The sequence below is a fragment of the Pundamilia nyererei genome, unplaced genomic scaffold (assembly GCF_000239375.1).
Source record: "Pundamilia nyererei isolate P.nyererei 1_Seehausen unplaced genomic scaffold, PunNye1.0 scaffold00048, whole genome shotgun sequence".
Taxonomy (NCBI): Eukaryota; Metazoa; Chordata; class Actinopteri; order Cichliformes; family Cichlidae; genus Pundamilia; species Pundamilia nyererei.
Window position 1 is genome coordinate 2715642 of NW_005187449.1, and position 14997 is coordinate 2730638.

The 14997-nt window shown below is 43.3% G+C and overlaps 1 protein-coding gene across 2 annotated transcripts in view; it reads left to right on the forward strand.

Moving 5' to 3' along the window:
* Positions 1-2671: 2671 nt before the first annotated feature.
* vta1 (vesicle (multivesicular body) trafficking 1) overlaps positions 2672-14997 on the forward strand; it is a 56592-nt gene continuing 44266 nt past the window's right edge. For both annotated transcript variants that reach the window (XM_005732774.1, XM_005732775.1), the window contains exon 1: positions 2672-2865. In XM_005732774.1, coding sequence (XP_005732831.1) covers positions 2775-2865 — 91 coding nt within the window. In that variant the 5' untranslated portion in view covers positions 2672-2774. The remainder of the gene's footprint in view (positions 2866-14997) is intronic.

Sequence of the window (14997 nt, forward strand, 5' to 3'; positions counted from 1 at the left end):
CTTTCGAGCCTATACAGCTTGGAGTAAGACAACATGCATGAAGAGGATGATGTGGACAAAATACTCATTTGCCTAATAATTCTGCACTCCCTGTATATATTATGATGGATAGTTTTGGTTCACGTTGGTCCACCCGTTGAGGTGATGAGGTACATTCAGACATATACACATGCATACCCTACGATCATTATTGTAAGATTATTTTCCATTGATTCATTGTTTTTATGCTTATCGAACTCAGAGTCAGAGGTGACTGACCAGCTATTATATGGTAATGGTGATAGCATGTGGTATAAAAGATTTCTTGAATCTGTCCTTGTGGCAGTGAGCTGAGTCAGTCTGTTAGAGAAGGACTGCTGGCTATCCAGTGCGTAATGCAGAGGGTGGTCAGTTTGTTCAATTAATTTATCCAGACCACATCTTCAGAAGTGTCCAGCCAATCTCAAAGCCACCTTTCCTGATCAGTTTATTCATTCTATTGATGTCGACAGCTCCAACGGCGCTCCAACGGCGCTCCCCCAGCAGACCAGATTGAAGTACACTGCAGTCGCCACAGCTGACTGATAGAAAATCATAATTTTGCTGCACACATCAAAGGATCTCAGCTTTCTCAGGAAACAGAACCTGCTCATTACCTCCTTGTTAATATGTACTACCAGGTACTTGTATTCCACCACACCAGTATCCTATCACAGGACAGACACAGGGTCCCTCTGAAGCTGCTCCCCGTCTTTCTGGTCTTATTGATATTCAGAAGCAGATGATTCGAAATCTTCACCACACCATAAAGTCTAGTGCTCTGTACCTCACTTCCTGCCCATCACTAATGCATCCAACCACTGCAGGTGTGATGACCCAGGTTGATACTGAAAGTCAGAGGTGCAGAAGGTGAATCAGAGTGGAGACACTCCAGTGCCCCTGTGAAGCTCCTGTACCGTACTGTACATCTCCAAATCAGAGAGTCTCACACACTGGCCTGCCGGGTAGTCAGTGATCCACAAGAAAGTGGATCGCTGACATCCTTCTCTTTCAGCAGCAGTGGCTGCATCACATTTAATTTACTTGACAAATCAAATAAGGTGATCCTCACCATGCAGTTTTTTTCTGTCCACGTTGGTCCAAAATAAATTAACCCACTGATGGTTTGATTTGTAACCCCACCAAACATTTTCTTATGAGTTTACAAACTGAATTGTTACCGTCTTACTCGAAACATGATGTTCTTTTGTAAACTACGGCCTCACTAGAGTCAAAAAGTTCATGATTTGTGTCCAGAATTTTACCTGCTAGTCTGCATGCCGACTGTTCAGAATATATTTAGTGCATCCAGGGAGGCTGCAGATAATAAATACAGCTTTGCTCATCAATTACTACCGCCTCAACCAAATCCAAGCTACATTTGGATTCAAAGTCTGTTTGTGTGCAGCAGCCTTGCAGCTAAGCTCCTCAGTTCCCATGAATAAAAAAACCCCAATAAAATACAGTATAACCGGAGCCAAAAAGTGCAAAACTGAGTCATCAAGGGAGTGGGTGGGCTTGGACCAGAGTCGACCAGTCAGCCAACAGATTCTCACGACCTCATTACCCAAAGCCCTGACCACATTAGCATTCCAAACCTCATGGACTTCAGTCCAGCTCAAGGTTCGGTGGGAACTGGGCAGCATGAAGCTTAACACACCAAATGTAATCATACAACAGCATATGGACCAAAGAAAACCTGGTACCCAGCAGACATGCCTCAATAAGGTCAACACATGGCAGGCTTTGGGAGAAACCCGGAGAAGCTGTCATGCTGTTTCTTTGTTGAGCCTCCCAGGTCAAAGGATCATTTGACCACAAGAACCAAACAGATCCAAGCTCTCGTTTTTACCACGGCCCATAAACTCCCCTCACTGCAACGGACTTCTCTGCTCCAAGCCCACCCAATTTCCTGGAAATACATCATTGTTCCCTTTGATTTACACTGTTTATTATCAGACTTCATTTGCTTTGTTGCAAATATGCTTTGGCTCAATCGCCTGAATTCAGACTCAGTTTGTGGCTTTAACTTGACCTCAGTCCAAATATCCTAGGTGTAATACTATGCTGATTCTTTTTTAACATTCATTTGTTTTGATTGACTTTTGGGACAATATTGGAATATTAAAAATAATTTAAACATGGAATTTATTATTTTGAATCTGTCTAACACACATGCACACACACAAATTGTGCCAAGTAACTAAAGCTTGTTTTTAAACACACGTTTGCCATGACTTTCTTCCAGTGGCCACTGTCTGGTGTCACATTTCTTAAAAGAAAATATGATCCCAACTGATTTTATATATATATATATATGTATATATCGTCACTCATCCAAGTGACGTCTTCAGTTTTGGAGACTGAAGAGGTCACTTGGATGAGTGACGAAAAGTTTCTCCCACAAAACGCTACGTCCAGATGAACAGAATCAACTTTTGGATATTATATTGCTAGTTTTCTTCAGTTTATTGTTGTCCAAAAATCTTTGACATCTTCCACCAATAATATATTTTTATTCAGGCTCATAGAATATGTATTATATCATAGTTTCACCTGTAGTTCTTTGGTTTAATGAGCCTCACCTTGAGATTCAAACCCTCACCCAATACGTCAGCGAGATGGTGACGTCATCGTCCCGTCTGAGCGGCCGCTCCTATTGGACAAACACGCGGAAGTACGGAGGAACTCTTGCTAACAACAACAGTCCATTCTGGTGATTTGTTCGAGCTCGCTGGATCGGTTTTAACTCCACCATGGCTCTGCCGGTTCAGTTCAGAATCATCCAGCACCACCTGCGGACCGCGCAGGAACACGAGAAACGGGACCCGGTGGTGACTTATTACTGTAAGTGTGTGTTCTGATTGGCGTTAGCAGCTACTGTTGTTAGCATGACATCTTTGTTTACCTGAGAGCTGGCAGCCGCCTGAGCTTAGGACCCAAGCGTTTTATCCAGAGGGGAAGTTTAAAGTAAAAGTCCTTACAGATTGTGTGAGATGTTCAAGGAGTCGCCGAACTGCGGCGTTAAATCACTCCGCTCTTTGAACGTCTCACAGCGTTAGCTCTGACACCTCCAACTTCATTAGCCTCCTAACGTTCCCTTAGTAACAGGGACCATTTGGGAAATTCATAAACTGTTCCCCTCACTGACTCAGATAAAGAAAGTCCTCCAGATTCCGTTCTGTGAGGCTGTAAACCTGCTCTGCTTTCATCCTGCTAAATTTAGCTGAAGTTTGGAACAACCCAGAAACTGTCCAGGTAACCGTACCTGGCTAGCTGCCAGTGAGGTCTGGAGTTAGCAGACAGGAAGTACCGGCCAGAACATTCCAGGGCTGCTTCAAAGTCTGACGTGAAGTCCTCAGCTAGTTTTTTTTCTTCTTCTTTGTCCTGCTGTGTGTCACAGAGTCATGAGCCTTCACAGTCAGCTGTGAACAATGGGCTCCACCCCACTGCCTGCATACTTCACCTCCACATGACTCATGAGTTTTTTACCAGTCTGTCACTATGTTTCACACCAGTGCATACCTGCTGAAACCCACTTTCCTTACACAGTGGCAGTATTTTCTACAGAAGTATAATGCAGCCGCGTGATGAGAAGTTATATATTCAGTATACCTCACCAATCCACAACATCAATTTTGTCAGGACACTTGAGACGGCAAGATTAAGAACCTACAATATTATTATTACTATTTTTAATCCCCTAATTTTATGAACCTTTATAAGCAGCATTTGGCAATAGTGGTGTAGAAGAACTCAGATTTTACAGGAAAATATCACCAGCAGAACTGGAACTGATTGGTGGGGGTGAGTGGAGAGGGATGAGGCCAAAACACAAATAAATTATGGGAGAGAGAAAAAACAAAAAATAGAAAGCTTGTTTAAAGTATTGTAATCAAGGACAGAAATTCCAAGAAAATGCTTGTATCTCCGATCTCAAGTAGAATATGAAAATTGGCCTGTTTTCTTTTTCTTTTTTTTCTTCTGAATTAATGAGATGCCTTAAAACCTTTGAAACCTTGATTTGATGGACAGTGATTTGACCGTATTTACGTCAAATCCTGGTGTCTGGGAGATACTGGCTTCTGTGTCATAGCTGAGTGTTTAGATGTATTTAGGCTGACGACTTTCTGGTGAGATGCAAAACATCCAGCCAATATTCCCAAAACGTTGATTCTGTTCATTTTCAGCAGATGGAACGTTTCATTGTTCATCCTTGTGACTGAACATAGTCTACTCTCTGGGATTTCCTGGATTAATGAGCGGGCAGTAACAGTAGCATCTACAGTATGTTACTCAAACACCAGTGCCTCCCGGTCTTTCATTCCACACCAAAGTAAAAGTGCCCTGGGGGTTATTAATGGTCATGAAAGAGAAAAACTGCAGGTTTTTGGTTTGTTGTTTGGTCAAGTGACTGCATAAAACTTCCATATTTTTCCTGGTGATTTAAACCAATATGATGCTTAAGTTTCAGGGATCGTATGACATCTACACTTTTGTTCAATATTTACTCTGAGAACAGATAAGCTGTTCCACAAAATTCTGTTTGTTTTTTTTCATTTAATAGGAAACCACCAAGTAATAAGAGCTAGTCTTGTAAGTTATATATGTTATTTTCCTTATTATGTAAAGTGTTGTGCTGACATGTTTTTATCAGTCTGAACGATGTATGCTTCGATTTATTAGATTTATATTCACTTTGAAATCAGCCATTTCACAGATTTGTACAACTAACTTTGTGCACATTAAAAGCAGGTGCGATGAAGTATTAACAGTAATTTATAATTGTTTATGGTATTCATTTCTCTCCTTCACTATCACAGATGTTGAAAATCGTACAACATAAACCACAAAAACCCGTCCTGCTGGGTTCTTTCTGTGTGCCGTTTGTACGTTCTCCCTGTACTTGCTTGGGTTCTCTTTGGTACTTTGGTTTTCATGCCACAGCACCAACTGGAGGATTCTAAACTGGAGGTAGGCGTGAATGTGAGGTTTTCTGTGTCTCTGTGTTAGGCCTGTGATGTACTGGCAACCAGAGGCCGCTCTCAGGTGTGCTCAAGGTGCTGATCTGCGCTGATCGAGCAAAACCAGCATCGGTGAAGAGACGAGAGAGAGAGAGAGAAACCAAAGTGTTGTTGTTACTCACTCACAGTTTGGACACACACAGAAAACTGTTGTCTTGACGCACCTCCAGACTGCTGATCCTTTGCTAACAGGCATCGTCCCACTGTCTCTGATGTCTGATCCACCTTTTTGGGTCAGTGTTGGTCAGAATATCACATCACAGTCATCAACGGTCCACGTAAATTATTTCAAATGCTCTATTGAAAGATAACGTTTTGGTAGAAAGGTGCCCAGTCCTCAGCCTTGTTTCCTGTTAAGTAGGGCAGAGTGTGTAAAAGGACTGATTGGTGATGCAGAGGGCACAGCAGGGACTGAGTCTGACCCAGTTGAGCTGATGTAAGTGAGATGCACACGAAGAGGTATATCAACGCAGGAAAAGAGAGTCAGATCAAAACCAGGAGCCCACTGACTGACAGGCAGACGGACAGACGTGTGCTTCCTGTGACAGCTGAGGTGAAGCTTCTGGGAAACAGCTGTTAGGCCACATCTTCATAATGTGGCTGCAGCTTTAAAAAGCTCGTTTTGCTTCAAACAGGCAGAACGGGAAATGGGACGGTCATGGTCATCACTGTTTTCAAGGCATGCTTTGCTCTGTGTTGAACCTGTGTTTGCTCACCTTTACCAGCCTGTGGATGTACACGATGGCGTGTGTGGCTGAGCTCAAAATGATGGCAGGCGATCCGCCGCCATCATCAAACCAGATTTTCCTCTTTTAAATTTGGCTGATTTTTCACCCACCTGTCATCTTTTTGTGAAAGTGAAATACTTCAGCGCTGCTGCTATTTTTATTCTGTCACTCTGAATCTCCCCCGGCGGGTCCAAACACTGACCCTTTTACTAGACTACTAGACCATACCTCCCAGGGACGGTCATTATCGTTCCTTGGGGGTGGCGGCGCTCTTTGTGCTGTTTCTGGTTATTAATTTGCCGAGCGCCGCTTCTGTCCATGGCACGTGAAAAACACTCTGCTGCTGCTCATATTAGACGATTAAATTGACTCACCTCTCCAGTCTGTTTTATTCTTTTTTTTTTCTTTGGTTTTTTTTGCCTCCTTGGTCTCTTTGCTGCGAGCTGCTCTGTGCAGTGCAAACAGCCTAAAAACAAAACCCTGTGAACACTAGATGAATGTTCTACCAGATGATCTCTTGGGGGAATTTGGACTGTGAGACACCAGCTTTGGCCCTGCATGTCCTCTGGATACCCCACAGGACCTAAAATATGGGCTAAGTCTGGTTTCAGCAGACAACCATTAAAGGGTAGTAAGATGTCAGATCCATAGTTTGAGAAAACAAAAAACATTTTTTTTAATTGAAAATAGTTACAGAGAGACTTTATTTGGGATAAATAAAGTCTCTCTGATTCTGATTCTGATATTAATTCTGATATTAATCATGCAATATGTTTGTTGTTTTCTCGTGGTTGTTTATCAGCAGGTACAGCTGTGGGTGTGGTCTGCAGTTCAGGTGTGAGTCTGTATTTGGAGCTCAGTTACCTGTCAGTGTTGTGTGTGTCCTCTGGTCAAGTGCTTAATGGATTTTATACTGCTTATGTTGGGAACATGACTGACGGAGCAGATAAGCAGTTTAACTGTATCTGAAAGCAGCAACAGCAGCCTTTTATCACTCAAGTTGATGCGGAGAGATAAACATGACGGACAAGTCCGAGGAGGGTGAAGGTGAATAGCCCAAGCTGCCTGCACTCAGTGTGTGTTTGTGGTGTGAAAGGTGGCCCCGTCAGTGTGGATGTGTGCTGGACCAGTGACCCAGTCAGACCACTGGAGGTCAGCAGCACCATGTGTCTGGGCCTCAGAGGGAGAGAGAGAGAGGGAGGGGCAGGTCGTACACTAACTTTAACAGGGAACGTATGTGTGTTTAAGGGATGGGGAGCAGTGGACTATGAGTGTGTTTCGTCACCATATTAGCAAGAAGATGTTTTTAAGAATAAGATGTGACGTGATGAGTGAAGCAAGGCTTAAAAGAATAGAAATAGGTTAATGCTCATGTATACTGATTATGGGAGCAATAACACTAGAGCTGGAATAACAGATGTCGGCCATGTCTGGAGTTGGGTGCATGTTTTTGGTAGCAGGAAAAAAGGAAATGCCAGAAGGAAGCTTTGAAATATGTAAAGAAAAAAAACCCAAAAAAACAACAACACTTGTCGGCCTTTATAGGGGTCTGCGAGGTCTACAATTAAACTGGTGGACTGCACTGAATCAGATCATTCAGAATCAGTGTACAGTTCCTACCAGGCATGCTTGCAGGTTTTACCCTGATGTCACTCTTTGATTAGTGACATTATGAAGGCTTTGATACCTTGAGATGGGCATGTTAGCTGTCACTATGCTGGTATTTTGAAATGGATGGATCTGACTGAAACTGTACACCAAAAACCTGTCATGGACAATCATCCTTCTTGATCCTTTTTTTAAAAGTCAGTGTGACCTGAAACTAGCAACTGGGCCAGAAAAGTCATCTGAGTCACAGAGAAATGGACATAGAGACATTTCCACCCAACAAATATGGCTACCAGTTCTAAAGTTTAAAAATGACTCTATTGTATTGGTTATTGGCTTCAGTGATGAGAAACCCATACATGAGAAATGTGAACTGGTTGGAGATGCTTGGTTAAGTGACCTCAACAAAAGTGCGCTGCAAACTCTGCCAAACCGCCAGTAAGAGGAGTGAAAAACAGTTGAATTTAATAAAAGGACTGGCACAAGAGTCTTCCAGGACTCTATTCATTCCTGCAGGAAAACACAGCAACACCAGCCAAGTGGAAAACACTGGAAAAGAGCGAGAAAAATTCCAGAGATGAGCAGCAGGTGGTGAAAAAGACTAAAGCTGCGACTCGATAACGCAGGATTTCATCACCTTTACTGCACTGCAGACTGTGAATGAGACTCTCATCTGTTACCGTCAGAATCTGCTGAAGGCAAAACTTTGTGAAGAAACCCACATTTACAGCCCGTTGCTCGTGTTTCAGTCTTCGGCCTGGCTCTTGTTCTTTGGGCCAGCAGCATGCCCGTTGTCTCTGACTCAGATTTACTGTGAGCTGAACTGATTTTACTTCAACTCCCTCTACAGGTAGGGCTGTTCGATATAACGATATATATCGGATGACGATATAAAAACATCTATCGTTTCATTTTACGCTATCGTTTGTTTCGTGGTGTCACAAAATAAACTCTTTACGGCAATATTTTTTCATCGTTTTGATGGTCACTGTAGTCGCTATATTAATTTTTTAAAGTTCTCTCTTTCTCTTATATTTTATATAATCACACTACGGACAGACAAGCACCTGTTTTTATGCGTTGTGGTTAGCAACAACGACGGTAACACCATCGCGTGTCTGCTTGTTTATGTTCCACATAAACCTTTCACAATAAAGCTCAAGATCCTGTTGAGACTTTTCAAAATAAACTGAATCACGTGAAAAAGCAGATTGTTTACGGATGAGAAGTAAAAAAGAGCCGCCAATAAACCTTCGACTCAAACGTTAGAACAGGCTTTTCCCTGCAGCACGCCGTGTAATAAATACTCACAAAGAACGGTGCCCTTTACAACTTATGTCTAAAAATGTATCGTTTCATGCATCAGTTAAACACTCGACTCCAGCTACATGACGCGCAGCTGGAAACACTTCCCGCAAGACAAGCTGCCCGAGATTCACAGAATTTACAGAAAATGTTAAATTTTTGTGATTTATATCGTTATCGGACGATAGAATTCTTATATCGGGATATGAGATTTTGGTCATATCGCACAGCCCTATCTATAGGGACGATACTGAGGTAGAAATACTGCTTTAGCATTAACAGGGCAGCTGGTTTGAGACTGACTGTTGGACCAGTTGGCCAGGTGGGGAAAAACACTCAGTGCATCACACAAACACAGAGCTGATAAAAGACATATGAGAAAAAATGATTTCATGTACTCTAAAAGGCACCCCCATCGAAGTGGTTGCATCCATAATTTTCTGCATTAAAACGGTAACCTGTGTGTATTGTTGTCATGCAGCTTTAAAGACCAAAACCATTTTGTATCAGGCTGAAAACAAAGTATGGAAATATGAACATGTCTATGGAGACTGCCTCACTTTTGAAGCATCAAGTGGCCATTAGAGGAACTGCAGCTCTTATATGCCAGATTGATGGCTTCAAGTTGCATTTTGGTCCTCGTATCAGTCATTCCTGTTAACAAGTGACAAAATCAGACTTTTAATTAGACTTTTATAAGCGTGCATCCCTGAAGTAAACACAATTTACTCCCCACCTCCGCTCACACTAAGGTGATAATGCTGCTTCTTCTTTTCTCTGACAGGTTCTTTTTCTCAATCACTGAAACAAATTGAAAACTGCTGCTAATTGGCTAACAGATGGTTGCAAATCTGGCATTCCAGGGGAAGGAATAAATGTTACAATAAATTGGAAATCTGACAGTTGTCTCCAACAAAAAGAGTGTGTGTGTGTGTGTGCGTGTGTGTGTGTGCGTGTCTGTGTTATTCAATTAATTGTACCAAGTAAAGGTGTGCTTCTTCGAGGTGCTTTGAGGCGTTATGACTGGCAGTGCAGAGTATATTTTCAGCGAGCAAACATCTGAACATGCAGAACTTCACAAATAACTCATCAGGGAAGCCGTCCATCATGTGGGTCTGATGAGGCCAGGGCTCGCAGAGATTTATTTCCATCCTTTTTGTCTGACTGCTAGAGCGTTTACCATCATTCAGCCTCAGCTCCACATCAGCAGGTCCATCTAAATTAGCCAGCTAATGCCAGGCAATATTTCACCTCACCTCCACCCCAGAACAGACCAATCAATGGAGGTTTGAGTCAACGCCATGATTTGTTTAGCTGTAATGAAGCCACGTAATTCACCTGCAGCTCCCCCGGCCGACAGCACTTGGCTGCGTTACAAATGCCGTTTCACACTGATTGGACTGTCGACGTTATAAACGAGGAGAGGGTGAACACGGGTACCATCCTTCTGTCTGCGGGAGGGGAACACACTCCTCCTTTTATTTGTATGTAATATCCAAACATGCATGCAGCTTTTTTTTTTTTTTTTTACTTAAATTTTTTTTAATTCACTGTTTTATTCATTACTGCACTGATTGGCTGTGATTATTTGGCTTCCTCAGAATGATTGGATTCTGATAAACAGGACTTTGCTGAGTAACCTGATGGAAACTGGGACCATTACGTCTCACACTCAATCCTCCATCCTCTCCCCGCCGAGCTTTAAAACATTTAGAAAGAATAAGACCTACCATGTAATTAGTTTGGACTGCCTGGGAAGTGGGCACAGTGGCAGACTGTGCCAGTTCAACCGTCGCTGCGTCCACATGCTGGCTATAATTACACGATTTCAGAGTTTGCAGCTGAACGTGATGATTATCTCTTCAGCATGAAGGGAATGATACTAGTGTGGTGACAGTGGTCTAGATTTTCTTAATGACCCTTACTGTAGTACAAGACATGACCTCACTAGAGATTTATAACTTGGTCTTACTTTCCAACTAAGTTCGCATAGAACAGTGTGTGACTGGTTCTGGCTCCCACCAGCTTTCCCTAAAGTTTTAACAAATGAAGCCATCTGGCGAAATGGAAAGTTCTGAGGAAAATTACCGTTGACATCCGAGACAGAATTCATTGTGAGGTGTGATTCTCCTGGCTGATGTAACCTGATTCAAGCTTACCTCTGTGAATTACACGCTGTCACTATATTGTCCTGAGTGGATAAGGTCAGCTAAATCATTCCAGTGCTGATCTGATAAAGCGATGTGACCGTATTCGCATCACTTCGTCAGCTAACGTTACCAAACCATCACCGGATTCATCCACGCAGCCAAGTTAAAGCTAGCTAGCCAACTCTACTGCTTGGTAACATTATTTGTGCATGTAAATGTGGCTTCTTCTCCACACATAGAAGTTAGTCATGGAGTGCTGGGATCAACTGCATTTACATTATACATGCTTCCTTGAGGCAGTATTGTTCAAAAGCTCATTGCTATGCAGATGGTCTATCTGTGAAGCCAGTTAAACTGCAGCCTTGTCTCTAAAGAATAAAATCCTGGATGTTGTAATTTTCTTGTCTCACATTTAGATAAAACTGAGGGTGTTATACAGTAAGTCTTGAGCTACACCCTTCTTTACATTTTGCAGGAAAATGGGTAATGGGTGGCATTTTTCATATGCAGTGATTTACTGCACACTGTGGTGTGCCAAGTTTTCAGCTTGTTGGTGCAAAAATTAAATTTTATGCTGTCAAACTATGTTATCTTTGGCATTTTTCATAAGGTTGAATGAAGAAATGGGAACAACAATGGAGGTTACGCCGAGCTGCTTTTAATACCAAAACCAAAGAAATGCTGTGAGAACAGCAGAACAGATATGACAGAGTTTCTTATTCTTAATGATCTGTTCCCGTCGTGCTCGGTTTCTGTGTTCGCTGTTGCAGTCACGCTTTACAGCATGTTGTGCTGGAATGAACCTCCAGAATATCTGTGGCAGTGTGTTCACTCTGTGGGCCTCGATTGTCTTCTGGTCACCCTGAACCTACACACACACACACACACACACACACACACACACACACACACACACACACACACACACACACACACACACACAGAGAGAGCGACTCAGCTATTCTCCATAATGAAGTCCTTGTCATTCATATGACACAGAGACTGCTCTGGCCCACATTCACATTGGCACAGAATGTCAAAAATTGCATCGAGGCGGTGGCGGCGTCCTGCCAGCACCATTACAGGAGGGTTAATTATTCACTGCTAAATATATTTTCTTACAACAGTCACTGTCACGCCAAGAGATAAACGAGGAAATTGGGGAAACTGCTGTGTTGACAGAGCAGAGTTTAGTGTCTGTACACGTGAAATCTCTGCTGTAGAAGCCTCTGCAGAAAACTTGGGCAGCACATCACAGGTCTACCTGATGTGGCTCACATCGTACTGACTGGTGTTGACGTGCTCAGTTATGTGCTGTGCAACCCAATGAATGCACTGTCATAACAAATCAGCAGTAAACCATCCCGTCAGGCACCGATGGCCGAGAGGCTCACTGTTCCATCCCGAAGATGCTCTCTGACCACAGTCCGTGCATCCAGCTCACTTCCACACACAGAGAGGCAAATTAGACCGATATCAGAGTCCTCAGAGACATAGAAGTCAGAAAGCTGCACTGCTGCCAGTCACGAGCTGAACTTTCTGGAAATGCAGCTTCTTGCTTTTTCACTGCATTTGTTCAGCGTTCAGTGTTTCGTCTAACACCTTCAGTGCACATCCTTTCTCACAAACTTTTTCCTCTGCGTGAGCTGGCAGCAGCAGCCCTTCCACTGAAGCTTATCACCTCTGAAAAACAAACGCCGGAGCTAAAAGCATTTTTTGGACCCTACTTACTTTTGGGAGTGCCAGCAGAGAGGGAAGCTCGTCAGAGACCCTATAATCGCAGGAAACAAAAGCCTGACAGGTTTTAACACTTGAAGCCATCGTCTCCTCAGAGGATGTGTCCCAGCTGGCGTGCTTTCAGGCTTTTGCAGCTTTTTGCAGACCGGAGGGGCATCGAAGGTTTAACTTGCGATGCCTGGTTTAAAATGTCTGGTAGCTGATGTGGATGATTTATTTCCTGTGAGATGAATGCAGGTCACTGAGATCAGTTAAAGTCCTCCTGTGTGCTGATATCTGTGCAGCTGAAGTCTACACTGCTGGTTTAAAGATGGAATTAAATATAATTTAATGTAATTTATCAAATTCAGATGTTTTGTTTAATTCTGAGTGTTTTTCATTTTAAAACAAACTACTATTTATGTGTTGCAGTGACACTGGTAGCTGCTGTCCTTTACTGGGCTGCAGAGAGCTGTTGATGCTTACATGTAGTTTTCAGGGTGAGAAGAATAAACTGAACAAAATACAAATTAATGAAAAATGATTCCTATGCAGAAACAAACTGCACCTTCACTCACCACAAGGGGGCTCCAGCACTGGTTGTGTGTGTGTGTGTGTGTGTCTGCAGTCTAACTGTGTTGGGTTGTGTTGTACAGCGCGATGACACAAAGCCTTCCTTTGTCAGTCTGCTGGAGGACCCGCTGTCTGTGTGGCTTGCTGCTCTCTTGTTCATGCGTACATGCGTACATGCGTGTCACACTGGTGCCGCTCTTTGGAAACACTGAGTGCTTCTGGCCTTGGCGGCTGGACAGAGGCTCCCCGCCATTCTGCTGCTGTGAAATGGGCCATTGTTCTGCTGATGCTGCGCAGGGCTGTGACTCAAACATGAGGTGGAAACGGATTACTCAAATATATGCAGAGTACAACACGATGTTTATGGTCTCCTGGTAACTCGACAGGCCCGACCGTCCACGCTGGAATACTGCTTAATATTCAGGCTTTCTCTCTCCGCTGCAGCAGACGCTCTGAGCACAGCCTGTGCATGTTTCAGATAACGTACAATAAGTGTAGAGTAATTGTGGGAGCCATATCAATAGGTGGAATTTTATTTAGTTATGTTTTAATGTTTATTAACGTTTCCAGCTCATGTCATGTCGGCCGTGTCTGACCAACAAACTATAACCCGGAGATTTTCAAATTAAAGGCATAAAACAGAACAGACAAGTTGCAACTTTTGAGTTTTGTTCAATTAATGAACTAAATTATAAACATAATTATAATTAGTTACTCAGATTTCTTACCGTGCACCATTCCACATGCTTTCAGCTCTATATTCTTCTACTAGAGTAGCTCTGCATGATTTACAATTTACAGTAATCTTTATTTATGTGATGCTGCATTACTGCAGTCACTCTGAAGCAAGCAGTTTGGGCTCCTCCACCTTTATGCCAGCTGTCTTCTGATTGGCTGCCCCTCACAGACAGAAGGTTTTAACAGCAGGTGGGTGGGGCTGCGATGCCCTACAACCTGAGCACGTGGCTCACAGAGATTACTTATTATTTGAAACGTTGGTGATTTTTAATAAAACCGTCAATTTCTAGAACATGACAAGGTTCCACGTTCCAAAATGAGGTCCACGTTCAAAAGAGAGAATTTCAGCAAAGGGTAAAATCCGCGCTGATCTCATCGCTCTGTGCTGCACGCCGCACTCCGCCTCCACACAAACAGCACAATCTGCTGAGGTAATCCTCGCAGAGAAGGAACTCTGAGGCCACTTCATCCTGCGCTGATAGTGCAGCGCTGAGTCTGCTCACTGGGCCTGTTGCACTACAATTGTACACACACACACACAGAGCTGTGGATTAGAGATGATTTGAGGAATGTCTGCGTGCCTGTCAGCACAGGTGGAGGTTTTTACTCCAACACACCTGTGATTGTGTGAGAGTGAGCAGAGTGTGAAAAGCCTTTCTGCTGCCGGTTTAGGACGACTGTGAGGTGTTTATCCTGCAGACACAGCGTCTGTATTTCCTGCTGATGGAGGAGGAAGCCGTGTGCGCTTCAAAGTGTCTCATTTTAGTTAAAGACAATCATTTTTAACATGGGTCGAGACAGCAGCTGTGTGCACGCACAGCGATCACACACAGTGCACCATCCATCTGGTTAACAAACCCCGGGCTGATTCACACAGAGATGAGTCTGCAGTGCAGTTCAGCCCAGAATCTACAGGAAGGCATCAGCATGGTTCCATAAAACGTTTACACACACAAACTCTCTAACGGGGTGTAAAGTCATGGTTTGTGTAGCCACGAGGCAAACCGAAGCACAGTGACGGACTTCAGGTGTACGAGCCACACCCCTGAACTGAAACCTGGATACCCACACAACAAACAGCTGAATTCTGTGTGTGTGTGTGTGTGTGTGTGTGTGTGTGTGTGTGTGTGTGTGTGT